The sequence below is a fragment of the Amphiprion ocellaris genome, chromosome 7 (genome assembly GCF_022539595.1).
Source record: "Amphiprion ocellaris isolate individual 3 ecotype Okinawa chromosome 7, ASM2253959v1, whole genome shotgun sequence".
Classification (NCBI taxonomy): Eukaryota; Metazoa; Chordata; class Actinopteri; family Pomacentridae; genus Amphiprion; species Amphiprion ocellaris.
Window position 1 is genome coordinate 32,648,140 of NC_072772.1, and position 27,810 is coordinate 32,675,949.

The following is a 27,810-nucleotide window of genomic DNA, read 5'->3' on the forward strand; positions in this document are numbered from 1 at the left end:
CACAGTGGTCCAAGGGACGCTCAGGGAGTTTGTGTGTTTGCTCAGACTCATGAAACATTACAGGGAACATTGTTTGGGACTCAAGCAGTTCCTTCTTTTACTCACTATCTCCCCAGCCTTAGAAAAAAAAAAACCTGTTCACACGGCACAGATGAGGCTGAGGTACACAGGAAATGTTTGGCTCCATTGTACAAGTTTGGGTAAATGGTTTTGTGGGTTGTCCAGTAAGCCAGTGGGTCTGCCGTTCTTTCTACAATTGCATTCGCTGTGGCGCTTTGCATTTGCCAGGCTCTACTTGTGTCTTCGTCTAATGGGCTCCACAGTTGAACTGAAAAATATTGAAGATCATCATCATCATCACCAGAAATGTCAGTCATTCCCTATTCAGAAGAGAAAAAGAATACCTGTGGAAGGTGCTGCTGGTGATGGAAGACGAGGCTGTGGTGGTGCTTGTGAGGTAGATGACTGCTGCTTGGTATTCTTTATGTTAATTGTTGTGCATTCTGTTATTAAAGGTTCTTTCACACTGGCTGCCACTCTGATTGGTGAATCCAAAAGTTTTGAACTGCATAGCCACAAGTGTAGCAACAGTCAGTGAACTGTTCTTTTCTTTGGTTTGTAGTCTGTCAGCTAAGCACCTGACAAGGTTCTGTGCCAGGTGTTGTGGCATGGGGGTGGTGAGTTGGGAATATATATATATATATATATATATATATATATATATATATATATATACATATACATATACATATACATATACATATACATATACATATACATATACATATACATATACATATATATATATATATATATATATATATATATACATATACATATACATATACATATACATATACATATACATATATATATATATATATATATACACATATATATATATATATAATCTATCTATCTATCTATCTATCTATCTATTCTCTACAAAATACGAAATCTGACATACTACTAACTCTCAAAGCAAAAACAACAGCAAAAAAAACAATCTATTCTGCGAAAAACAATTCAAATGAACAACACTAAATAGGGATCTCCTATCCCGGAACACTCGATCCCGCTGAGTGATTCACATAACAAACCGAACCAATCAGGTGATTCGAAGCAGTTGAGTGCTTCAAACGTCACTGAAGTGATTCAAACGTCACGAGTCACGTGACCAAACCACGCCTCGGCACAGTGGCTCGATACGTTTGCTTCATGAGCTACAGCGCATGTGTCGAAGCCTCGGGTATCAGAGGACCATCACTACCAATGGGCTGCTCTGCTCGGATCACATGACCAAGCTGCTCTACTGTCCGGTCTGCTGCCAAGTCGGTACAACAACACCGCAAATAGGGTTTCGTTTTTGTTTTTTTTACATATTTAAGTTTGAAACAACACCCTTAAATGATATTTTATGTAAAGAATATACGTCGACGCTGCTGTAGGCGAGATTTGAGCTACCTGGACGCATGATAATAGGTGGGTTGACTGTTTTTATTACAGCTAAATGTGACTTTGTTTTTGTTCTTTTGCGGTGTCAGCGACTCTGTCTACTAGCTAAACCCGAAACTTTCTCCAGTTTATCTTTCTACAAGGAATTAGTGGTTAACACGAGATAAAATGAATTATTTATTTATCTAAGGTATGTTTTAAAACCTTGAAATCCTCCCTAAACCGCACAGTTGACCTACATTGTACTACATTTATGAATTGGCTTAAACTGTGTGGTGCCTTTAGCTAGAAAGCTATATGTTTGAATAAGTTGATCTTTTCTTATCTATTTGGCCAGTTCAGTAATTGGGGAGTCCTCTGTGACACACTTCTACTACTTGAGCCTAATCTCTTGAGTAACTTGTTCCACTCTGAGTTGTTTCCTCTAATTTCATTTTCTGCTCTGCACAGATAAACAAGCTCTTTCTTTGTCTCCTGCTTTCACTTGTAATTTGAAACAGAATCTAAACTATCTGACAGATTTGCAACAAAGACACGTTGAGCTTTTTTGTTTACTTTGCTATATTATCCATATATCCATCTATGCCTCGCTATACATATATATATATATATATATATATATATATATATATATATATATATATATATATATATATATATATATATATATATATATATCAATGTATGCTCTACTATCTATAGATAATTGGGGCTACAACTTACAATTATTCTCCTTTGGTCTGTAAAATATGTTAGAAAATGTCAGTCAGTGTTTTTTTCAAAGCCCAAGATACCATTCTCAAATGATTTGTTTCATTCACAAGTCAATGAAATTCACAATAATGTCATTGAGAAGTAAGGAAACCAGAAAATAATTGCATTTAGGAAGCTAGACTTAGCTTTTCACCTAAGAAAATCACTTAAAATGATCTATGAATAGTCAAAATAGATGGTGATTAATTTAATAGTTGACAGCCTCTACAGATTATATAGCGCAGGTCCCTATAGATTGAGAGATAATCTGCTTTATAATTATCAATGCAAGAAGAGTAAAATATGATTCCTTCACCATGTGTCTTTAGTGACACTTCCATTTAATTTAGAGTTTTCATTCCATACAGCCTCAGAAATGTGTTTCTTGTCACAATTTTGATTCAACTTGAGAACCTGGCCTGTAGTTTCAGTTTTAAATTCAGTATAATTGTCCTCCACAGTGTCTCTATTCCTTATTTCACACTCAGTTTCGTTATCATACAGCATTGTTGGGTGTTCAGCAAATGAACGTTTGTTTTTTCTGTGGTTAAAATGCGTAAGCTGTAACTATATGACCTCCTTTCCCTCTGTTTATAGCTCTTATCTAAAGCTTGAGTTTATTTAGTTTAGCAGAGACTCTCATGTTTCTGTAAGTGGATATTCACTTTTAACATCCAAGCAGTTCTTCTTGCTTGAATTTCACTTTTTAAATCTTTCCTTTTTCTTAAAACTACACCAATAAGTAAAATTTTTATTTTTGGCTTAATTTTTGTTGGAAACGAAAACCTAAATACTCCATTTATATTACCGTAGTAGTCAGCACCACTTTAGAGACATATTTTAGAAGCTCGAAGGTAACTCTGAGCACATCAGGCTTCAAGGTTAATCTCACTTTAAACAGTCCAAATCTGCCCCAGAGTTTAAGGTCTTCTTCCTGAGGCCATGTTCAACTTTTCCACCAATATTCATTAAATTCAGCCCAGTAGTTTTCCAGCTGGTAGTTTTTCAGACAAGCAAATGACATTTCACACCAATTTGACCATCTTTTTACCAAAGAATTCTCTTCATCAGCTCCAATAACACGAAGTGGCAACAGCAGCTTTTCCCGTTGAGTTGATTACAGGTACGATTCACGCAGGAAACACTTTTGCATTCTTTTAAATCATTTTTCAAGAATACCCAGTTAGTTAAAATCAAAATATATTGTGCAAGTTGAAAAGCTTGTTTTCTACATGTGCCAGACTTAAAAGATTTTATATGATTATGTGCAAAACATCTGCAAATCTTTGCTTTAATTTAAAGACACATTGTACTGTTTGTCCTGTGCCGCCAGCAGTAATAAAGTCACGTTTGTTTGATGAGGCACGGACTCTCATGACTGCCGGCTCAGAGATGTTACAGCTTTACCAAGTCACATTGCTGCTTTCAGCGTTTAGGCTTCTTTACTTCCTCTTTCTATTAAGTAAGCAGTCAAAATAGTACATTTTTAACTCTTGTTAGTTTTTTTGGAAGTAGGATTTTTTTGTCTGTGAGCTGAGTTCCCAGCAGGCAGTTTGTCAGCAGCTGGAGCTGCGTGTCTTTGTGCTGTACAGTTCATTCTCTGTATTTGGTGTTGAAAAACACCCAGAACCTTCTCTTTGTCAAGTCTATAAAGGATAAGTGGAGGTATGTGTGTGTGTAGCAGACAGTTGTGTTGTTTCAGAACTATGCAGCTACTTAAAGTCAGACACATTTGAGTGTCTCTTACTCACATATCAGGCCTGTAGATTCGTCTTTATTCCGAATTGTTCCATTTTACATAAAAATAAGTTGCTGCTGGATGCTGTTTACTGATTTCATACTAGAAAGTTAAAATGTTTTTGCCATTTTGAGCTGCCACTATAAGAAAGTTTCCTCATGCAGCTTCAACATTGGGTTAAACGTGAAGAAACGTGAAGATGTGACGTCACATTGTGTGTTTTGTTCCTTATGTTTTGCTTCAGAGTCACACAGCAACGTCTGACCAGAGCTGACAGGACGGAGGTCAACGAAATCAGATCTCATTTTGTCTGTGAACATGAAGACAGACATCAATTATGACCAGGTAAAGCAGTTTTTCATGCTTTAGTTGAATAAGTTGATAATCCATTATCATTTTTAATTATTTTTCACATTTGATAGAATCTGATTATTGAAATTTCCTGGTTAAAGCTTGATTAAAATAAACATTTATATGCTCACATTTTGGAAATCGTATTTATGCTCTTTGACATTAGTTTTGACAGTCAGACAGTTGGAATTTTGTCACTTTCTGCACAAAAGATAAATTATTTAATGTAAAATTGGGCAGATTGTCTGATGCAGCCTCCGTGATTTGTACTGTAATTAAACAAACAAGAAAGAAAAAAAACTCCCTGCTCCCTCGCTATCTAATGATAGATGTCATTATTTTTTATCTTCTGCTTATTTTCATCTTGAAAAATATCCTCTTAATGTTGATGTTGTCCTGTAATGTCCTGAATATACAGTAACACACAATACAAATACGAGAAATCAGGGGATTTGAAAAATAACCTGAGGAAGTGAAGATGTGTGGAGAACTACCAGTTTCAGATATTTATTACAGTAAATTGCTTTATTGAAGCAAAACTCAGTGAGTCTCAGTGCTGACTGTAATTCTTGCTTATTTTTTTCAGCGTCCGTGTAATATTGGAGATTTATGGTTCAGTTTGTAATAGAAATACTGACAGTATTGTGTAGTGATTGTGTTTCTCTGATGCATGCAGCTGGTTGACATGGAGTGTAGAAGGCAAGAGTCCAACAGGAAAGTACAGATGGTGAGTGACAAATTAAGTCGTTTGTAGTCACTTTCTACCTTAATCACCACACACACAGCCAAAGAACACAAAGAAATGCTCACAGAAGTAAATATGATTAACTTAAAGCTGAACAACAGCCACAGATTTTCATCGTCCTCCTCTCCATCCCCCCAGTATTACAGGTGTTTGATAGCGATGGCCACTGGACTCAGTGTGCTGCTGACCGCCGTGGCGCTCTACAGCATTTTGACACCAAACGTCTTCTCCGAATATCCGGCGCCGAACATCAACCTCCCCCTGCCGAAGGTCGAGGCCTGCTCAGACCCCTGCAAGTAAGCAAATATCTGATCTGCTTGGCGTGCACACGATCCAGAGACCAACGTTCAGTTTTCACATTTAAAGCTGCACATTATTCAGTATTTAGTATTATTGTTCACTAGAAATATAGTTATTTTTTCTAGCAAATGTGCCAAAAATGTATTTGTTCCAGCTTCTTTGTTGTGAAGTTTTTCTACTTTTGTGCATTTCAGTCAGTGTTAACAAATTTTCTTTGGGTTTTGGACTGTTTTTCAATCAAGACAAAACATTTGACAGCATCATCTTGGGTTTTAGGAAATTGTGATGAACATTTTCCACTATTTTCTAATGTTTTATAGACCAAATAATTTGTCTATTCATGTAAAAATTAGCTACATTACCACATGCTGGTTACAGTACATGTAGGAAGTACCTCCTCAAACACATGTTTTGTACATGGTTGCAGTTGTTGAAACAATTAAAAACTAAGATAAGATGAAAGAAAGGATCAAAATTTATTAATCAAATTAAGGAAAATCTTGTTGAAATGACAAATCTGTATGGGTTCCTGTTCAACAGAATCTGCTCTGAAGTTTAGATAGTCCTGAAAAGGACTTAAAAATCTGGTATCTACCTGTTGTGAAGGAAAAATTATTCTCTCCCCTTTCTAATGTCATAATGGCCTTTAGACATGCTGTAAGAGATTAGATATTGTTTATTCTTACGTGACTAAGCAGGCTAGTTGTCTCCATTTTGGTCTGTAATCTAAATCTGATCTTCTCCCAACTACAATATAAACCCAAAGATCAGAGAGAATCCTCAGAACTGATGCTGGCGTTGCTTGCATGAACTGCTGCTCCGTCAGTATCACTTTTCCTGATATCAGTAAACGTTACTCTCAACCTACATCATCTGAGTCTCCAGTGTGTCTCTCTGTGTCTGCCTTGACATCACTGACCTTCTACAACACCTATTCCTTCTTAAAAGGACCTCTTAACATCAACATCAGCTTACTTTCTGAAGCATACTTCAGATTCTGTAAATGTTCGAACTTTCAGTTATTCCAGGCAGATTCTGACCAAGGCTTCTCCAACCGTGTTTCCTCACAAGTTGTCTTTGACAGAAGTTGACAAAACAATCACAACTCAAGACCCTCTCATTTCATCTGTTGGTCAGTTTTATTAAAATAAAAGTTGGCAGAGTGTCTACTGAGTGTAATATTTAACAGCTGAAAAATAAAATTGACAAGCTATATAACAGCAGCACAGTCAACAAACCTTACTCTGGCATTTCTGTGCTGCAGTTAGTTATACATCCCACATCAGATAATAAATCTGGACCGGTACATCAGTGTGTTCAGATATTAAATGTTATCTTCTCTCCTGTCAGGATTGTTCTGGTGGAAAGTATCCCTGAAGGGCTGCAGTTTAACTCCAGCACTGCTCATCCCTCCATCTTCCGGGCCTGGATGAGTCTGATGGACGAGGCTCGCATCAGCCTCGACGTCGCCTCCTTCTACTGGACGCTCACCAACAAGGACACCCACACTCACGAGGAGACGGCCAATCAGGTCAGCTGGAGCTCCGCATGAATGTGTGAAAGAGTTAATTTAATGTCGACAAGCAGAAACAAACCCGTGATTTTAGGTTTTATCTGCTCGTCTAACATCATATTCTGGTGGTTCTGGTTGTAGTGTTGAGTTTTGTCTCGTCTGTGTGGAATTATCTTGATTGGATTTAAGTAAAATGCAAACTTGTGCAAGACTGAGTGATTGCCGGAGCCTCGGCGGAGTTATGTGACGATCAGCGTATGTTTATCTATCCGTCTGTCTGTTAGCAACATCACTCAAAAACTGACGAACGGATTTGGATGAAATTTTCAGGGGAGGTCAGAAATGACACAAGGACCAAGTGATTAGATTTTAGCAGTGATGCAGCTTATAGTCTGGATCCATGGATTTGTTAAAGATTTCTGTATCATTGTGAGATAGCGGGATAGCGTCACTGTAACCATGACAACAAGTAAACACTACATCCACCCTACTATTGCTGATGATCACATGATCGCGATCCTACTACAAAACGACTGTGGACTTATCTGTAAAAATAATACAAGGAACAGCTGATTAAATTGTGGGGGTGTGTCTGAGTCCCATCAATTCCTGCTACATATTTAGGTCACGCAATATAGTATCTGTACATAACGTACACATGCATAACACATGCCTGTGCTCAGTGCAAGGTCATTTAGTTTGTAGGTACATCTATATTAAATGGACACATTCTATAACACCGTGATTTCTGATCATCAATAACTAATAAACAAATGCTGCATTTCTGAATGAACAGCCCTGGCAGAGTACTGCACTCTCTGACTGCTTTTCATGTTAATTATTATCAGTGTTCCCTCAAGTATATTCTTTTAGCTAGCCATGCTCTATTAATTACTGCGTATGTTGGTCATTTTTGGGTCTATTTTCCAACTCAATCCAGTGTAATATATATATTTTTTGTAGATTTGTTTTATAATATTAGCGATCAGTTTAACCTGTTTCATCAGATTTGGAGTATGTATCTGGACAGTTCTATGTATATTTTCCCTTCATGAATTTATGATTTTAACATTTCTTTTATTTGAGTTGATTAGTTATAGTCTCTTTTGTTTTGCATTTTTTGCCTTGCAGAGTTATAAATGCAGTCTAAGGCTGAATTTTCTTGCTGCATTTGCAGGGTGAGGCGGTTCTGCAGAAACTGGCTGAACTATCGGGGAAGTTATCAGTTCGTATCGCAGTGAACACACCACAGGAGAGTCAACCTCAGGACGACCTCCGACTGCTCAGCGACTCAGGTGATCAGCTGATGGACCTGTCTGGGCAATATTTCAATATCATAACTAATATTCACAGTGGTTTTGTTAGTTTTTTTACGATTGGATTTCCGATGTTTGAGAGCGAGAGACGGGAAACACGAGGTGGTTATGAAAGCTGCAGTTGAGCGTTGTGCTGATTTGGTAAAATGATGCATCATCCTAATCAATAATCCTGAGCAAACTTAAACTCTGAACTAACAAAATGATTTATTGAAGTTTTAAATGTGTTAACAGAGACATGCAGTATTTTGCATTGGACTTAAATATATATATCACATATTTCCGTATCAGAAAGATGTTAATAATATGATAATGTTGAATTAACCAGGCTCAGTCTTATAATGTGCTTTCTATTTATACTTTAATAGTTAATTATTTTATATATGACATACTGTATATCTTGTTGCACAATTTTAATGTCTCTATTTTTAATTAAGTGTAGAAAATAAACTGAAAGCAATGATTAAAATAAAGAAACAGAAACTCTGCAGATAAAGCTATTAGCAGGATTAATGCTTTTTCTGTTTTTGTGTTGTGTCGTTTTAAACACCCGTAAAGAATCTGATTATTTTAGTGAAAAAAGTCAGATTTTTTTTTAGATAATAGTAATAATAATGCATTATATTTGTATAGCACTTTTCAAAACAGTTTACATATAAAATCAACAAACATTAAAATAGAGGAGCATCATAAAGACTAGTCATAAAATATATCAGAAAAATAAGTTTGCATTATGTGTTAAAAGCAGTTCTGAACAGGTGGGTTCAGAATGTTTTTATGCTTTCTATTTCTTATGTTACTTAGTTTTTGCCTTTTCAAATCTTATTTTTGTATATTGTATTTCTAACTGTATGTTATATTTTTATCTCAGAACCTTTTAAGTGTTTATTTATTGTCTACTGTTGCAGAAAGAGAGAGTAAAAGAAATTTAAATCCTTGGTATGTCTTTTTTTTTTGACTAAAATTTTAAATAGTATCAGCATCATCTGCCAAAAAACATCCATAATAATAATAATAAGAAGAATAAACATTATTTCTACAGTGCCTTTACAGTACAATACCATACAATATGAGACACCAAAGAAGTAAACAACATCATAATAATATAATTTTAATTCAAGTTGCTCTTAATTTGGTAGTTTTTACCTGCCATCAGTGTCTCTAAAGCATTAACTATTACATGGTTTGAAACAGTATTTTGAGTTTAGTGAGTGGATTTCTTCCTACTGACATCATTTTCAGTATTCGGGAGTAACAAATATTATTGTGCTTGTGTATTTCAGGAGCCGATATCAGGAAAGTGAACATGAGGGAGCTCACCTCGGGCGTCCTTCACACCAAGTTCTGGGTCGTAGATAAGAAACACATTTACATCGGCAGCGCCAACATGGACTGGAGGTCTCTCACACAGGTACACAAACACTCACAGGTTGTCGCTAGTTAAATGTGTTGCCTGAATGCTGTTATTGATCACTGAACACAATCAGATTGTTATTGTTATCTTGAGGCAAGGCAAATTTATTTGTATAGCGCAATTCATACACAAAGCGATTGCAGGTGATTTAAAATGGCAAAGAAATACTTTCAGAAAAATGATTTATAGGTAGACATACATTAAAATCATAGAAATAAAAGTAGACATTAAGATAATAAAAGTGCATTAAAACAAGATAACAGACTGAGCAACTAAGCTGTAGTAAACAGTCTGGTTTTCAGGCCTGATTTAAAAGAGCAGACAGTTGGAGCAGAACTCAGGTGTTCAGGAAGTTTGTTCCACAAGTGAGGAGCATAATAGCTGAATGCTGCTTCACTAGTTTTGGTTCTTATTCTGGGAACACACAGTAAACCTGTCCCTGATGACCTGAGGGCTCTGGATGCTTCATATGAAGATAATAAGTCCAGATGGAATTTAGTCCAAGACCTGTAAAGAAACAATTACCGTAATCTAACGTACCCTCTTGATTCTAGCAATGTTCTTCAGGTGGTAATGGGCAGATTTAGTAACAGCTTTCAAGTGGTTGTTAAAATTCAGGTCTCAGTCAATAATGACACCAAAGTTTCTGACTTGATTTGTCGCTTTAAGTGACATGGAATCAAGATGAGCCAAATCCAATCACTGAGTAACTTGGAAAAACAATCTGTTTTTTATTCCAATGTAGGATTTCTTTCAACATCTGCTCAACAAGTAGGAGTTACCTTCTTCTGCTTTTAAGTTTCAGTCACATGTGATGCTGTAGCAACAGTTGACTGGCTTCAATGCCATGATGGCATCAATATCTCTAACCACATCTCATTTTCAGCTTCGCCACTCAGATGCTTGGTGGTCATTTTGCTGAGCTGTCAGTGCCACGAACATCCTGTTTTTCTGCTAGCGCACCAACATCCCATAATCGCTGTAACGAGCTAGATTAACCCCCTGGCCAAAGTATACCTGTTGAGACACAAAGATTAAGCATGTTAAAGTCTTAGTTGTTAAATTATTTAGTTTTGTTTTTTTTTTTTAGCTCAGCAAGCAAATCATTATGAAAGAACAAAAATGTTTAGGTCAGTACTCAAAGTTTCCCAGCAAAACGTTGCTTTATAACAAGATGATCGATGTTCTTCACTTCACCTGTCAGTGGTCATTATGTTGTGTAGGTGTACTTTGGCTGGGGGTTTAATCAGGCCTGTTACACACACACGAAGTCAATCTAATTTAAGCACAAATCAAAGACAACACAAAGAGATATTATACTGAAATCTGTTGTACAGAAACAGCTGAAAGCAACACCAGCCAATGTGGATGTTCTTTCATAATGTTTTGCTTACAGCAGACATTTTACTTGGTTTTCAATTCAGTTTTTTCTACTTTGATTTGAACTTTTTCAATTGTAAGTTTGCTCAAGGACATTCTAGTTATGTTCTTTCATTATGATTTGCTTGCTGAGCACACCTCTTCTAAAAAACAAACAAACCCTAAACAACTTAATAATTAAGAGTTTACCATGCTTAATCTTTAAGTGTCAGCAGGTATAATCTGTAAAAATACCTCGGGGTTTACTTTGGCAGGGGGGTTAAGCCTTTAAATTCTGAAATAATGAAAAGCTGAAGAAGTTAATGTAGCGCAAAAGAAGCTACGAATCTTTTAGTCAAGTCAGGGTGTTATTTCCTGGTCGAAGGCTGGAATTAGGAATTGAAACTGAGGGATTGTCCATGGATAGCTGGATACTTCTCCTCTGTGGTTCCCCGATGGTGGAATGAGTTTCCAAACTCTGTTCGATCTGCAGAGACTCTCTCAGTCTTTAAGAAAAGACTAAAAACCAACTCTTCACTGAACATGATCGATTGATTTCTTTATTTATCAAGACATGCCTTTTATCCCAAACTGAATTCTGCCATGAAAAAGGTTCCCCTTCTAAAACATAGCTCTAGTTTTTCATGGTCATTCAACCAAAAAAAATCTGCATAAATGGAGGGCATCTTACTGAAAAGTACCTCCCTTACGTCTTTGTATCCAGGACAGTCAAACATAAAATGAACCTCATTGTCAGCTTCACCTAAATCACACAGTAAACAAAATCAGTCCTTCTGTGGAGCAGCATTAAACCTCCCAGTCTTTATGTCACGGGCCTAGCCCAGCACCGCCCCCTTCTGGCCATACGTTCCCCTGCCGGTGTGTGGCCGGTCTGTGAGGCTCTCTGCACCTGCTGATTATGGGATTAGATGCAGCTGTGAGAGCCTCACACCTGCAGCTGATTCCACCTGCTGCTATATAGACCAGCTTCACACAGTGGGGGATGTGGGGCCATAATGCCATACTGACTGCCTCGAGCTGAGACAAGGAGCAGCCTGTGTTTTCCTCCCTGCCATCCTTAGTGGAAGGACGGGAATTCCTGCCACCCTCTGGAGAAAGGGGATAGTGAGTTTTTGGCCTGAGTGGCATTATAGTTTATTTTTTGTGAATAAAACCTGTTTGACCGTGACCTGCCTCCTGCCTGCTCTGTGTGCACTCACCTTGGGTTCACAATCCTCCCTAGTCGTAACACTTTAACGCTAATGGTAATGTTCCTGAGCATATCTGTGCACTCAGGGATCTCTGTGTTTACCTTAAATTATACTTCACATAATGTTCCACCCTGTATAAGACAGTAAGTTTGTAATTTTGGTTTCTACCAAGTATCAACAGACCAATATATTACTCCTCATCTCCCGAATATCACAGAATAACCTGCTATGAAAAATAAATGGTGTTGTTCAGAAGAAATAAATATTTAGCTCATTAGCTCAGGGGTGACCATTGGAAGTTTTCCAATTCAATGTCTTTTTTGCGATTCTCTGATTGGACATCTTCACCAGACTGTTCCAAAGGTGAAGCATTTGGCATTTATGTCTGATTTTTGGAGGTTCCCATCCCATATCTCCAGTAATGGCCAAAAACTGAAGTAAATTTACACAAAGTAAACACATTTACACTTGACAGACTGCAAAAATAAAATAAAATAAAATACAATCGTCCCTCACCGTATCGCAGTTCACTTTTTGTAGTCTCACTGTATCACAGATTTTCAAATTGTATATATCTAATTTTGTATCATGGATTTTTTGCTATATAGTGGGATTTTGTGGTGTTATTTTAATGATTTTTGCAGTAAAATAAGCATTTTCTAGCCTAAAAAATGTAAAACTGTAAAAAAAAAAAAAAAATTAAAAGAATATTAAATCAAAATAATATGCTGGGCTCTGATTGGCTCAGCGACTGTAGCATCAGTTTCCTCCGTCTCCCGTGTGTAGCAGCATTCAGCATCTCCCCTTCTTCCTTTCACGTCAACGTCTGATCGCTGTGTTGCTCTGCGATGTTGTGTTTTTGTGAAATTTTCATTAAAAATGGAATTTATTTCAAGCCCTACGATGTCGATCAAACGTTCTGCACCTTCTAAGGCGGAGGAAGACGTTTAGCATGGCAGAAAATTACGTAGGTTTACGAGTGTAGAAAGTGTTTAAGAGCATAGAAAGTGTTTATAAGAGTGTGGTAAAGGCTTATAAGAATGTAGGGAGGGTTTATAAACCCTTCAAATATATATAAATAATACAATAAATATAAGGTTGCTGGTTCGTGGATTTTCACCTATCGCCGGGGTTTCTGGAACCGAACCCCCATGATAGACGAGGGATCACTGTAATCCTATTACGTCTGCACTGCCTGGAGGCACCACGGTCCCATTATCACACTTGAACTTGTTTGATGGCTCTTATCCAGGTCGTTTTCTGCTGACTAGATCCTTGCTTGTGTTTTATCTGCTCTCAGATGTACATCGCTTTGGATAAAAGCGTCTGTAGTGGCTGACTGACACTTCTAAAATACTTTTTGCGTACTCTTTCCTGTTTGGTGACCAGGTGAAGGAGCTCGGTGCCGTTGTCTACAACTGCAGCTGTTTGGCCACAGATCTGGGGAAGATCTTTGAGGCTTACTGGTTCCTGGGGGAGAGTAAGTCCATCCCGTCACCGTGGCCGGTCAGCTTCTCCACCCTGTACAACAAAGACACACCTCTGCAGCTGCCTCTCAACAACACGCCATCCGACGTCTATCTGTCGGTGAGATACACATATTTTTTATTAAAGCTGCTTCATAACAGTTTTTACCTAGTTGTTAGCTAATCATAATGTTTTTAGTCAGTTCAAATGGCCATATTGGAAGGTGGAGTGAAAAGCAAACCACTATTTGGGTTAAAAATGAGCACAGCAGCTCATAGGGGGATGTTCATAGTGTTGCTTTCACTTGTACACAATGAAACAACCACACATGGAAATGAAGAGCTTGAACGAGAGGTTAGCTCTGCGGCCATTTTCTCACTTCTGCATGTTCTCACTGTGTGAAATGGGTTCAAAATGTTGAATTTCAGTTTTGGAATGCTGCCAAAGTGGTCGCATACTTACCTTCCCTTATCTGGCATCAGGAAGTAGTGGAGCAAAATGGTTTCTGGAGCTATCCAACATGCCGTTTAGATCGAATCTAACTTAGTTTAGGACTGAAACAGAAATATTTTCAATATAGTCCAGTATAGAACATCAACTCTTGCTTATTCCCCTGCTTGTAGACTTTCAAACTCCTGCACACTGTCAACATAACATTTATTAGGGCGACTTTTTGTTGCCAAATCTCCTCAACATCATCATTTGCCTGATGGAGGTCTAGCACCAAAACTCTGCGCTAATAAAAGCATCTTTGTGAGTTAAGCAGTGGTTAACCAGTGCTGTCTCATACTTCTCATATTTTACCATCTGTCAGAGTCCTATATTGTTTAAAATGTTGATAAAAGTTAATCATGTCCTTCTCGTTCTCAGAGCTCCCCTCCATCCTTCTGTGCAGCCGGCAGAACTCCAGACCTCCAGTCCATCCTCAGCGTGATGGAGGACGCCCAGAGCTTCATCTACATCGCTGTCATGAACTACCTGCCCACCATGGAGTTCTCACATCCCAAGAGGTGCAGTTAATGTTGATGGTACTCGTGAAATGTAACTGGCAGGAAAACAGCTGAGGAGAGTCAGGGCTGAATTCTGAATGTGTTCAGACTGATTACAAAATCTGGTACAAATACTCCTGTCCCATCTTGTGAGGAATTACCACCTAAGTAATCCTTAACCTGTCATCTGGCATTATTTTCAGATCAAAGTGTTCATTTGTTCAAAACTTTCTGATAAACTGTCTGCAAAATTGATGGCATTCACATCAGGCTCCATCAGGTTCTTTGCATTTAGTGCCAATTAGCCGTTATGTAGCATGCTGCCATGCCAAAATAAACGTAAATTAGCATTAGCATGTTTACATTGACTGTGATCATGATAGCAATGACATTAGCATTTAAACTCAAAGCACTGAAGTGTAGTTTTATGTTCAGGTCATCTTTCAAGAAAAGCATCACACCACTAATATTTTATGCCCGATAGGTTTTATTATCTGGCACTTTTTAGCATCTAGTAATTTTTTTTAATTTTATTTGTATAGCACCCTTAAGAACGACGCTTTGACAGTCAAAACATGCAACACAGAAAATCAAGTAAGACATAAGGAGACAAGGCAGAGCAGTCCATTAAAATAAATAGTAGAAATGATAATAAGTTAAATTAATAATTAGCTAGATTATCGCGCATATCAAACAACTGAACTGGGCAGTTTAAAAACTAAAGAATGAGATTGAGGGTTAAATTAAAAATAAAAAAAATTAAAGAATTAAAGACGAGATCACACCAAAAAACTAGGCAGCAAAAATTAAAACGAGAGAACGTGTAAAATAAAAAGGACATAATACAGAACACTAAAACTGATTAAAGCTGAAGTAAACTTCACATAAAAGCAAGTCTATAAAAATGAGTGTAAATCTAATCTGTAATTTCATTTTCAGCAAATGAGGTTCTCAAAAGAAACCTACAGTTGGTGTGTGGTTGCTCCAGCATTAAGTATTTTAAGTGATTGAAAGTGTTGTCCTGCGTTTCCTCAATGTGGTTGTGGCGCCCCCTGCAGGTACTGGGCCGACATAGACACACAGTTGAGGCGTGTTGCCTACGAGAAGCGGATCAAAGTGCGGCTGCTGATCAGCTGCTGGGGAAGCACTCAGCCCATCATGTTTCCCTTCCTGAAGTCTCTGGCTTTGGTTTACGACCCCAAGAGTAAACTGGACATCCAGGTGGTGAGTAGATGGGCTGTATTTTTTAAAAAAGACTCACTTATGTATTAGAAAGGTGGTTATACACATTAGTAACATGATGAACTTGTGTTTTCTTATCCAGAGGCTGTTTGTGGTGCCTGCGACTCCCAAACAGAAGGAGATTCCCTTTGCCAGAGTCAACCACAACAAATACATGGTGACTGATAAGATAGCGTACATAGGTAAGGCTGCACACAAAGACGACTTCCCTCATCAAGCTGTGAAACACACAGTTTATTCACTGACTGGTAGAACACTCAAGTGTTTACAGTGAGGAGGATGAAAACAGGAATCAGTCCCTTAAAACTCGGGATTTTGTGCACCCAGATAGCTCAGCTGGCTGAGCAGGCGACCTATAAACAGCGGCTATAGTCCCTGATGCAGTGGCCTGGGTTCAATTCCAGCTCACGGCCCTTTACTGCAGGTCTACCCCGCGTTCCTCTCCCTGCTTTCCTGTCTGCCTCTCTACTAAGCCTATCAAATAAAGCTAAAGAAATGGCCAAAAATAACTTAAAAAAAACCCCCAAACTTAGTATTTTGTTGTGAGATGATTAGAATTAGGGCTGGGACATTAACATGTTAATTTCAATGCATTAATTGCACAAAAAAATAACGTGTTAAAAAAATAACGCATTTAATCGCACCTTTCTCACTTCCTGATGGCACTGATGAACACTCCACACCTAAAGTCTGTTTTCCAGCCGTGAAGAAGAAGCACAGGACACACTGAGTGAATCAGCGCACAAGAAAGTTTGGTGAACAGTGAAGGAAGACGAGAGTGCGTTGAGCTTGTTGGGCAGAAATTTTCCTTTTAAAAATCTTCCCAATGGCAGCTTGGAGAAAAGCGTGGTTGTGTGCAAACTGTTTTCTTATCACCGCAGCACTTCAAGCCGACAGTATCACCTCAATGCAAAACATGTTGCTGTTAGCACCAGAGCTAACGTTAGCTACGCGATTTAAAAAAAATTATTGAATTAATTCAAGGCTTTGTAATTAATTCATCACTATTAGTCACATTTTTGTCAAACAGCAATATTTGACACAAGAAGCAAAGTTTTTTAATCAAATAAATTTTGGTTGGCGACTGAATTGATGAATAGACATATATGTGAAATTAAAAATGTTTGTTTCATTTATATTTATCAGCATTTTTTATCTGCTACATTCACAGATTACTGTAAACTCAAAGTGCAATTATATCGATTATATGCAACATTTTAAGACTTTCTGTAAACTCAAGCACGTTCAATGTCTTGAAAAGTGGTTTATTATGGGATGGCTACACCGTTGGCCAGTACCAGGACTGTCGTAACGTATGGTGCATCGCCCCAGAGCTCATTTACAAAAAGTAGTTAATACAAGTGCAGCGCAGGGAGTGGAGGTCCGACGCCAACAACCAGGACAGATTCAGCAGCTTGTTTCTCACCTTAAATGCTTTCAGAAATACTTTTTGCTGAACAGTTTTCGTAATAAAAGAGAAAGCTTGTGACCGAGCTGCCATGTTGGTCCCACGTGGCTGGTAAACAGACTGTAGCTTCATTACTGCCACCTACTGGGCTGGAGTGTACGTCAGTGTTACCGGTGTGCCAGAAATTAGGGAACTGAGGAAAGTGCGATTAAATTTTAACTTGTTCTTTTTTCTGTAGTTAATTAATCGAAATTAACGCATTAAAGTCCCAGCCCTGTTCTTAACCAAAATGACAAAAATAGCATAAAAACGCATTGATTCTTATATGGGTCATATTTAACCCACTTATGGAAGACTGTAGGATCCAGTCACTCGTGCTTGTAAGAGTTAAGAAAAAGGAATAAAAATCTAATCTCCTTCCTTATTTTTCTGTATTTACATGACAATAAAGATCCTTAAATGTGTGTATTTGTGTCTCCAGGGACATCTAACTGGTCGGGCGACTACTTCGTGAGCACGGCCGGCTCGGCGCTGGTCGTCAACCAGACGGCGTCTCAGTCTCAGGAGCCGACCGTCCAATCACAGCTGAGGGACGTGTTTGAAAGGGACTGGAACTCCGACTACAGCACTCCTCTCACCCAGCACTCCAACCTCAGAGACTTCTGTTAGCCTCAGCGGCCGCCACTACCACTTCTCATCCATCAACACATATCTGTGGTTGCACATTTAGAGGATTCCCATTTTCACGCGCTTTGCACAAACTCCTGAGCTGAAAAAACAGTGACAGACGACCTCTTAGCAGGGAGGAATTTAACTTTTTGCCCAGTTTTAGTGCCAATCTCCACTTTTGGCAGAGAATAATGTGCAGTTAAACCACTAATGACACTCTTTTATTGTCTATTTTTTACACACTTTGCATTTCTTTTGGTAATCTGATGTGTTTTCATCAGATGGTACTGTAACAAACATGATCTCTCACATGTATGTTTATCTTTGAATCTATTTAATGGTGTGGTTTCTGTCATGTAGAGCCAGTAGCTGTAGGGGGCGCTGCTTCAGGTCGGCACCACACTGAGGCTCCTACAGTCGCTCCTGTTCAGGGATTTATTCATTCATCACTTTCTACTTGTACTTTCACACAACTTCAGCCTCAAAATGGGAGTTTTGATCCCAGTTCATCTCAGGGAGGAAAATTAGAGTGTTTTCTTCATTTTAGTTTGCTGGAATTTGGAATAATTCACGTTTTAAATCGGTGTGCTGTGCCTCAAAGAGTAAATAAGTGTTTTTTAAAAAAATTCCGAACAAATTTAATACTAAAGTCTGCTGTGTGTTTGACAAACGAGGACAAACTAATTTAATTTCCACCATGTGGATTGAATGAAACCGCTAATTAGTGCAGAGATGGTTGCTATGGCGACTGTCCAGGGAGTTCACCAGCAGTTATCTTGTGCATAACATCCTTCCTCTTTACAAAGAAGTAATCCTCAATAAAGGACTCTAAATTACACATGATCTGGACTATTTAGAGTTCTCTTATTTTCTGATTTACTTGTTCTGTTCTGTTGATTTGTTTACATTGAGCCTCTGTATAATGTTTTAAACTGATAGATGAGTAATGATGTTAACAGGATGGTTTAAGTCACCGTATACTGGCCTCAATTAGTATAAAGTCTAGTTAGTGATCCAAATTTTAGACAAAAGACAGTCTCACCTTTTACTGTTTGGCCTTAAATGTCTCGGACTGAATGATTTTATCAATTAAATGAGCAAAAATTGGAAAAAATACTTGGGTAATGTCTCCAGATTCCCCCAGAACAACTACAGTGTGTCATTACCAGAAGGTTTGTTTTTTACATACTCAGCACAATTAGGACACTTTAGACAAATTCCCCCCTACATCTAAATCTGCTCTCAGTAGTGTGGAGAAATATTAACCCTCCTGTTGTCTTCATTTATGGGCTCCAAAGAATATTGTTTCCTTGTCTGAAAAAAAAATCCAAAAATTCTGCAAAAAAATTCCCCAAATTTCAGAAAATTTGCAAAAGCTTCAGGAAGAAAATTCCAGTAATTCTTTAAAAGTTTCCCTTAAAATTTTTATTTAAAAAAAATCCCTTAAATTTGGCAAGAAATTCTTGTAAATATTTTCAAAAAATGAGTAAAAATTTTCCAAAAATATCTAAAGTGATTACATATAAATCAGTGAAACTTCTGATATTTTCTTTGAGAACATTCACAAAAAAATCAACCAAAATCCAGCGATTTTCGGTGGATTTTGGTTGATTTTTTTATGTGAATGTTCTTAAGATATTTTTTTTTAAACGATTTCTTTTTTCTGCCAAAACATTTTCAAAAATTTCCCCAAAATGTTGAAAATGTGGACCTCAGAAATTTCACTGTGGATATATACATTTTTTCCCCATTTTCAAACTTTAAAACGGGTCAGTTTGACCCGCAGGACGACGCGAGGGTTAAAACATTCCAAAACAGTCCTGAAATATGTTGGATTTAAGCTGAAAATATGCTGGGCAGTAAAAACCAGCCAGAATCACGTCCAGTTAGAGGAATGTTGATTAAAGTTTACACATTTTTTGGTCATTATGTTGCAGTAGATAAGAGTGTTTCTGCTCTAGCCCACTGATATTAAGGTGTTTTCAGTATTTGTGCACCTTTTTCAGTTTGCATTTCTTGTGATTCTGAGAATATTGGAGTCTTTTGCATGTCCTTTGTCTCACAATCAGGCTTTGAATGTTGGATTTTGTGGAGACTTTGGATGGTTTCATGTTTTCCTGCAGCCTTCCAGTTAAAGTTCTGAAGTTGAGACGTAAAACAAAGCTCAACATTACTCGTAAATGTCAGTAGAAGACAGCATGAAGTGCAGTGAGTGTTCTGTCCTCCAGCTGGCCTCTCCTGTCGCCATACATTCCTATAAGCCTCCGTCTGCGCTCAGCTGCGCGGAGGAGGAGCGTTAACGGGGCCGGTAAGCGAGGCGGACATGGCGGCGCATAGTCCAGCGGATTCCTGCCGGCCTTTTAGAGGCTGTTTGTCCGTTTGCATGCTGCAGGATGTTTAGATGAAAGCACCGGGAGTCGTGGTTCGGAGATGCCGCCCGCTCGGTGCGTAAAGCTGCCACTCGGTGTCGGATGAAGTTTCCAGGCACAACTCCAGAACAGGGCGGCTGTTTCAGAGGAACTAAGGTATGGAAATACACACCAAAAATGATTCGAATGGTTAAATTTACGCAGAATTATCTGCTTTTAAAGATTTGGCAACTTTCTCCATCTCCAAGGGAAGTTTATTGCTGATTTACGCACCAACTTCCAGCTGACCTTGACCGCATCTACTGACTGTTATCAGACCTGCAGGGATTCACAGGGAGTTTCCAGACAAAAGGGTGAAACTTGCACCAAGTTAGTTTTAAAAATACAGACTTTTATTTCATGTTGGTCAGATTTTATGAAGTTTCTTACCTTAATCCAGGGGTGTCAAACATGAAGTCCGCAGGTCAAATCCGGCCGCCAGAGGGTCCAATCCGGCTCTCCAGAGTGTGGACTTTGTGTAAAAATAGTGTAAAAAAAATGCAAAAATTACAAAGAACACATTAACTGCAAATATTACATTAGTCAAACTGTAAATAATTTCTAGATCTTGACAAATAAATCCTAAAGTACAACACTGTCATTGTTGTCATTTTGTGTCTCACTTTAGTAACATTTTGTCTTGTTTTTGTCATTTTTTTGTCTGACTTTTGTCATTTGTCTCATTTTTGGCATTCTGTGTGTCATTTTTGGAATATTTTGCCAAATTATTGTAGTTTTTTTCTCATTTTTGTCATTTTGCATCTCATGTTGGGATTATTTTGTCTTGTTTTTGTTGTTTTTTGTCTTTTTCTTTGTCTGACTTTTGTCATTTTGATCATAAAGTAAAATACTATATCAACCAGTTCCAGATACATGTGACTAAATGTTTTGTTTATCTGTAGACACTGTGATCTCTAAGTTCTAATGTGTAAATGATAAACTGAGGCATAATGTTGTTGAAACTGAATGTAATTTTCTTAAGAAATTTCAGGTTGTTCATGATGTTTTGTAAAAAGATAATTCCTTAAATGTTGTTGTGCTCTGATTTAACTGGTCTGGCTCACTTGAGGTCAAATTGGGCTGAATGTGGCTCCTGAACTAAAGTACGGTATGTTTGACACTCCTGCCTTCATCCATTATACGCCTCATTCAGTTGCTCTCATGAGGAGTGTTTTTTGGTCATGTGTTCCTAAGAGGAAGTCACTTCTTTCTGCTCAGCTGCTGCTCGTCTCTGGACTTGCTGTGTCCACAGTTGCAGCTCCTGCGCCTGGATTAAAGCCCTGCTGATATCCCTGGTGTCCCGCTGCTTCTGTGAACAACACTGAAGTAAGTTTTCGTTCAGCTCATGCACAGACTCACTGGAGATTTTAAACACATGAGAAGAGTATAAATCCTGCAGAATTCTCATGACACTGTCACCTATAATGTTGGTTTCTATTCTAAAAGTTGCCCACAACAATCCATAAATCCAAAATAAATCCAGATTTAGGAGCTTATAGGTGCAAATAAGCTTTAATTCTGCTAATTCTATATGATTCCTATCACAAAATCAGACCAGAAAAGCAGAAAAACTCTCAAATTTCTTAGATTTGCAACTGATAATTATTATTGCATGAACATTTCTTCCTCTCATCAGCTCCACTGGGGTAATGTTTGGCTCTTGTCTGGCTGCAGGAGCAGATTTCTACCACTTGTGTGCAGTGTTGGTTTGTCTCTGAGTGTCGATACGCTCAGATACTTTTTATGGATTCAAGTGGAAAACGAGACTTTTAAGTTTTATTCCAGATAACGTGAGCAGAGGTTGAATCTAAATTTAGTGTGAAAAAAAAAGTCAGAAAAAGCCTGAGAGGTGTCACTCAGATCTCACAGAAGCACTATTAGTTACAACAGAACAGGAAAGTGATAGTGAATGATGTGTTTGCTGCCTGTTATTTGACACATATTTTAACTAAATCGTAAATCAGATCAGAGCTGAATGTTTGAAAAAAATACTTTAAGTTTCCACCCATTCCAGTGATCTGACTGTTTATGGGTGTGTCTTCTCTGCTGACTGAACTCCAGCTGATACATGATGTCTGATAAAATACAAACCCACAGCAAACAGTGTGGTGTTTCATCAAAACTTACGATATCTATAATAAAGCACATCATGTTAAATACCATTTATGTCACATTTTCTCTCTCAGTCTGTGTCAGAGTCACTAAATGTGCAGGTGGAGTCATGATGCTGCAAATATATTGATGTTCATTTGATGTATTTAACATTTAAAAACAGCAACAACAACAAAAAACACCTTATCTAAGAAAAAACAATAAAAAGAAAGTACATGGGGAAAAGGTGTTTGACAGATTTTCCTCTTTAGTTCAGCTACAGGTAACTACAAGCAAAATCACTGGAAAAAAAGTGAGGGAAAAAAATGGCCAAAAGTATAAATAATGTCCCCATGAAAAATGTGTATTTTTACAAATAGTAATTTGTTCTTTTATGATGTCTTACTATTTTGCACTATTTTTCCTGCAATTAAATCAGCAAAAATATTGTTATTTTGCACATTTTTGCTACTATTTGAATGTAAAATTATGCATATTTACGATTGGAAAAAGTAGTAAATATTAATAACTGTTAAAAAAAATTATAAAAATTGACTCTACATAGCATCCACATAAAACTATCATTTTTACAAATAGCAATTTGTTCTTTGACTGTAAAATAAAAGTTTTAGTGCTTGAATCTGCTCCAGATTATTTTTACAGATATTTACTTTTATTTTCACAGTTTTTACAGCTTTTAATTGTCCCAGTATTCTGTCATTTTAACATAATAATGTTTAAAAAAAAAAAAAAAGCGTAGCTCTTTTACAGATTTTTGTCACTATTTGAAAGTGAAACTATGCATATCTACGATTGGAAAAAGTGGTAAAAATTTTTAAACTGTAAAATAAAACAGCACATGACTGTACATAACATCCACATTAAAAAAATTGTATTTCAGTTTGTTCTTTGTGTGACTGTAAAATTACAGTTTTAGTGTTTGAATCTTTTTACAGCTTTTTATTGTTCCCATATTCTATCAGTTTAATGTAATAATGTAAAATACATTTAAAAAATAAAATGTGCAGTTATTTTACAGATTTTGATCTATTTTAAAGTGAAAAAAATCTACATATTAAGGAAAGTGACAAAGTAAAGAATGTTTTAATATGTTATTTCACAGACAAAAGTCTGAATTTACATGTTGATTGTAAAAAATAAAAATTAACAAACACATGAAACCCTCTATTTAAATAGTAATTTGTTCTTTTACGATGTTCAGCTGTAAAATTCTATTTTTGCTGTATTTAAATCTGCTAAAAAATATAGCTATTTTACAAATATTTGCCATTATTGTGGCTGTTTTTGCGTTTTTTGCCTGTTGTGGTATTCTGTCATTCGCTTTTTCAGAAGAATTTCATAGACAGGAAACTGGATAATTATGGCCAATCTGAAACCTCACTACTGCAGACTGATCTATATGTGAATGGAGAAACTGTAAAACAGAAAATGTTATTTTCTCTGTGATAAACCATCATGACTGCAAAAATCTGGTAAAATGTGATTTAAAATCACTGAAGTAGCTTTCTGTTTTAATTCTGAACACTAACTGCAACCTCTATCAGTTGTTTTTGTACCAGAAGCTTTTAATTTACCCCCCCTAAAACCACCAGGAATAGTGATCTCCTCACAGATACAGTTAAACCTGCATCACACACACTTCCTCTGAGGAATCTCCAACATGTCACTTCCCGCTCAGTGAAACTATGTGGTGTCGTCAGCGTTCGAGGAACGCAGCAGAGCCCAACCCAAGAGGTTATTTCTGTCCTCCAGCCTCCACCCGTCCAGGCAGCCGGACCTGGCAGCGTTCAGACGGAGCTGCTCCAAAACATCCAACTGTTCAGGTGCACAGGTGGAGCAGAGAGGGACGTTAGATCAGTCACAAAGATGGACAGAGTTTATCGTCTGTGATCTGAGTCTAGCAAGCTAGTCATTTTTTACGTTTCTGCTTTCATATTCAGCACTTTTGCACATTAAATTGAAGCTTGTAACAGGCTGCAGGGTGAATAAAACCTTGTCTATGTGCATGCTTTTACTTTGATAGGTTCACTATGACGTCACAGCTTCCTGCAGTTTATTATCATCACTAACTGGGTCGTATGTTTCAGGAAAAACAGAGCTGAAGTTCAACATTAAGCAGGTTTCACAGGTAGAAAACTGCCTAAATATACTGTCTTCATGATGAAACTCATCATATGTCTATTAAAATCCCAGAAAAAGTTTTTTTTTAAACTGACTACATAATGTTCACTTCAAAAATCTGGATTTTTACGAATTCTAGTTTATTCTTTTACTAGATGTGACCATAAAATGACATTTTTCCTGTGTTTAAATCTGCTAAATGTTCTGCTGAAGGTTCTCGTTCCTGCACCTGAAAACTCTGGTCTGTTTCCATAAACACTCTTTGATTTCATTCACTTCTTATCTGCAGCATCAGAGCTGCAGCACCCAGTTAATGCTGGATGGAAACACTTTCTGCTGCCAGGAGACCACTTCAGCTCGCTGCCACCCAGGACCACCCAGTAGATATGGAGGCTCCACAGCTCATTACTGTACGGTGTTCTGCAGATTTAGATCTGCTGTGTTTATCTTCATGCAGGTGATTCAGAGCCAAGATGCTGCAGGAGGAATTCAAGTGTCGATTTAGCTTTAAGTGTTAAATCACACAATCTGTTGTGTTTATTACTGTGTTTGAAGAACCGTCTAGTCTGTACATGAAACATGCATCAAATCTGAATGTTTTCTGTGAAAACATGAAGGAAAGACAACCAAAAAAAATAAGGAAACGTGAAAAATAGTTCAGTAAACAAAATAAATGGTTGTAACTGAAAAAAAAAGTTGAAAAATGGTTCAGTAAGCAAAACTAGAGGAGATGCAATCAATGAATAAACAACTTTTTGAGAAATATTTTAATGCAAAACAAGTTGGAATATTAATCAATGTGACAAAATAGATGCAAAATCACAACAGAGCAGTAAATAAAATGACAATTTTCTAAATATAATGATGCACAAAAATTCACCCACAGGATTTCACAAATAGTATTTGTGCAGTTTTTGTAGATTTTATTCTTTTCTGTTGCTTCTTTGTTGTTTTTTGCAGTGTTTTCTTTATTATAGCAATAAATCTAATAAATGTGGCTTCAGAAATGAGGACGACTGTAATACTTTACTAGATCCAATACAAAATTTGCAGAGTTACAACCATTAAATAATCCCAGATATGTCCGACAAAATATAATATTAATCAATCTGACAAAATAGATGCAAAATCACAACAGAGTGGTAAATAAAATGACGGTTTTCCAAATTATAATGAAGCACATAGACTTCAGATTGTATTTGTGCAATTTTTTAATCAATCTTACTCTCTTCTATTGCTGTTTCTGCTGTTTTTTGCAGCGTTTTCTTTTGTTTTTGAAATAAATCTAGCAAATTCGGCTTCAGAAATAAGGGCAGCTGCTATATTTTTTTAGATCCAACATAGAATTTGTACAGTTACAACCATTAAATAAACCATTAAATAACCCCAAATATTTCTGACAAAATCTAATATTAATCTATGTGACAAAACAGATGTAAAAACACAACAGAGCAGTAAATAAAATGACAATTTTCTAAACAATGAATCACAAAAATGCACACACGAGACTTCAGATTGTATTTTTTGCCTTTTTTGTATATTATTTTCTCCGAGCGTTGCTTTTTCTGTTGTTTACTGCAGTGTTTTCTGTATTATAGAAATAAACCTAATAAATGTGTTTTCAGAAATGAGGACGGCTGCGATACTTTATTAGATCCAACACACATTTTGCACAATTACAACCCCAAATATTGCAAAAATGTGGCTTAGAAAACATCTAACACACCACTTTACTACTCCAAAGTCTGCATTCCCTATTGTGACTTCACAAATTTGAAGAAAACTGAACTAAAGAGGTGAGTTTGATCTGAAAAAAGAGAATTTCTTGATGTATGTGAGTGTCACTACGGTGATATTTGCACTTTAATTACCTCTCCGTCCTCCCAGTGGACAGACGTGGTGACGAGGGTGCAGACAGTAGCAGGTGGATGTTTTTCCCTCCACATGGTTGGTTCAGGCGCTACCAGCTGGATGTCTGAGGGTCCGTGAAGATCCACGACACGAGCAGGAGATCTGGTTGGAAGTTAGGACTCAGTGTTGAGATGTGACTTTGTGTTAAACTTGATCAAATTCAGGTTGAAGAGTTTGTATTGGTCACATGCTCATACAGTTCAGACAGTGAAAAGTGAATGTTCTACAAGGCTGTGCATTAAAAACAAAACAACAAATGTCCTTAGAAAGAGTCATAAATAGGCAGGAATAATGAGGAAAAAAGAGTTTGTGAAGCTAAAACTGAGCGTTTATTGTGTAACAGCTGCAGTTGTGTGTGTTTGTGTTTGTTATGTTTATGAATAAATATAATTATAGCTATATATAAGTTGTAACTGTGCAAAGAAAAACAACATTGGGTTTGATTTAAACACAATAAAAAAGTTAATTTTACAATCATGCAAAGAAAAAACATAAGTAGTAAAAAATACAGGTTTCTCTGGTTGATTCATACATTTTACCTTCTTAAAAAGAGATATTGTGATTTTTACAAGTTATTAAATGTGATTAACTGATGAAAACTGACTTTATGCGGCCTGCAGGTGCAGATGCAAACACGGAAGTGAATAAACTGCAGTCTGAGAGGAGAAAAGAAGAGTTTTGGTAGGTATGAGTTTAAATTCTGTCTTTTTATATGTGATGAAACCTTGTGAATGTTGAAATACGAGGCAGGAAGCAGCTTTCTGGAGTCACTGCTGAGAAAGACGGAGTTCCACCAGAATGGGACGAGCGAGTCGAGCTCCTGAGGCTGGGAGGAAACTGGTGGACGACAGAAACGGTTCATTTCACAGGACGAGTGACTCCGACTGCAAGGAATTCAGAAGAAGAAGAAGAAAAGAAATGTTCCACCGGGGAGGAAACAGCAGATGGAGCAGCAGGAGTCTGGTTCAGCTTCAACCTCTGAGTGGAAATAGTCCCACAGAGGTCATTTAAAGAGGAGTCAGTCTTCTTGCTTTGTCCGAGTCTTTATTCAAGTGACTCTAATTATTTGTTTTCTGAAATGCAACTATTCGGTAAAATGCCATGTTTTGAACTCTCACATGTCTCATGTCTAACACCCAGCCAACAATACAATGTAAAATGTGTAATATACACCACTGTCTCCTTCACTCTGTTACTTATATTCACTCTTATTTATACTGTATATTTGTAAAGAGACTGTTTGCACTGTCTTTAAGATTTCTTTTACACTGAAAAGGAGAAGCTCTCCAATCTCGTTATACACTGTATAATGACAATAAAGCTCATTT

At 37.3% G+C, this 27,810-nt stretch overlaps 2 protein-coding genes and 1 long non-coding RNA gene across 5 annotated transcripts in view; 2 read left to right on the plus strand and 1 right to left on the minus strand.

Annotated features, from left to right (window-relative positions):
- polr1g (RNA polymerase I subunit G) overlaps positions 1–27,810 on the minus strand; it is a 144,532-nt gene that overhangs the window by 93,669 nt on the left and 23,053 nt on the right. The window lies entirely within an intron of this gene.
- pld3 (phospholipase D family, member 3) lies at positions 1,288–18,773 on the plus strand. 2 transcript variants are annotated; one of them, XM_035958100.2, is made up of 13 exons: positions 1,288–1,482; positions 3,280–3,331; positions 4,191–4,291; positions 4,974–5,024; positions 5,181–5,338; positions 6,693–6,873; positions 8,033–8,150; positions 9,455–9,582; positions 13,545–13,742; positions 14,493–14,632; positions 15,670–15,835; positions 15,936–16,035; positions 17,743–18,773. In XM_035958100.2, the coding sequence occupies exons 3-13, from the start codon at positions 4,265–4,267 to the stop codon at positions 17,928–17,930; spliced, it is 1,455 nt and encodes a 484-aa protein (XP_035813993.1). In that variant the 5' UTR covers positions 1,288–1,482; positions 3,280–3,331; positions 4,191–4,264; the 3' UTR covers positions 17,931–18,773. The 2 variants fall into 2 exon arrangements, with proteins under 2 accessions (XP_035813993.1, XP_023147938.1); XM_023292170.3 differs by lacking the exon at positions 3,280–3,331.
- Positions 19,582–26,203, plus strand: LOC129349241 (uncharacterized). 2 transcript variants are annotated; one of them, XR_008602164.1, is made up of 3 exons: positions 19,591–20,455; positions 20,548–21,446; positions 21,557–26,203. It is a non-coding gene; the product is annotated as an uncharacterized LOC129349241 (long non-coding RNA). The 2 variants fall into 2 exon arrangements; XR_008602163.1 differs by having other exon boundaries at positions 19,582–20,455; positions 20,548–26,203.

Excerpts from the sequence above, each read along its gene's own strand:
- pld3 (XM_035958100.2), top strand. The coding sequence starts at position 4,265 with ATGAAGACAGACATCAATTATGACCAG. Across the intron at positions 5,339-6,692 it reads GCCTGCTCAGACCCCTGCAA|GATTGTTCTGGTGGAAAGTA; the intron begins GTAAGCAAATAT and ends CTCTCCTGTCAG. Across the intron at positions 14,633-15,669 it reads GAGTTCTCACATCCCAAGAG|GTACTGGGCCGACATAGACA; the intron begins GTGCAGTTAATG and ends CGCCCCCTGCAG.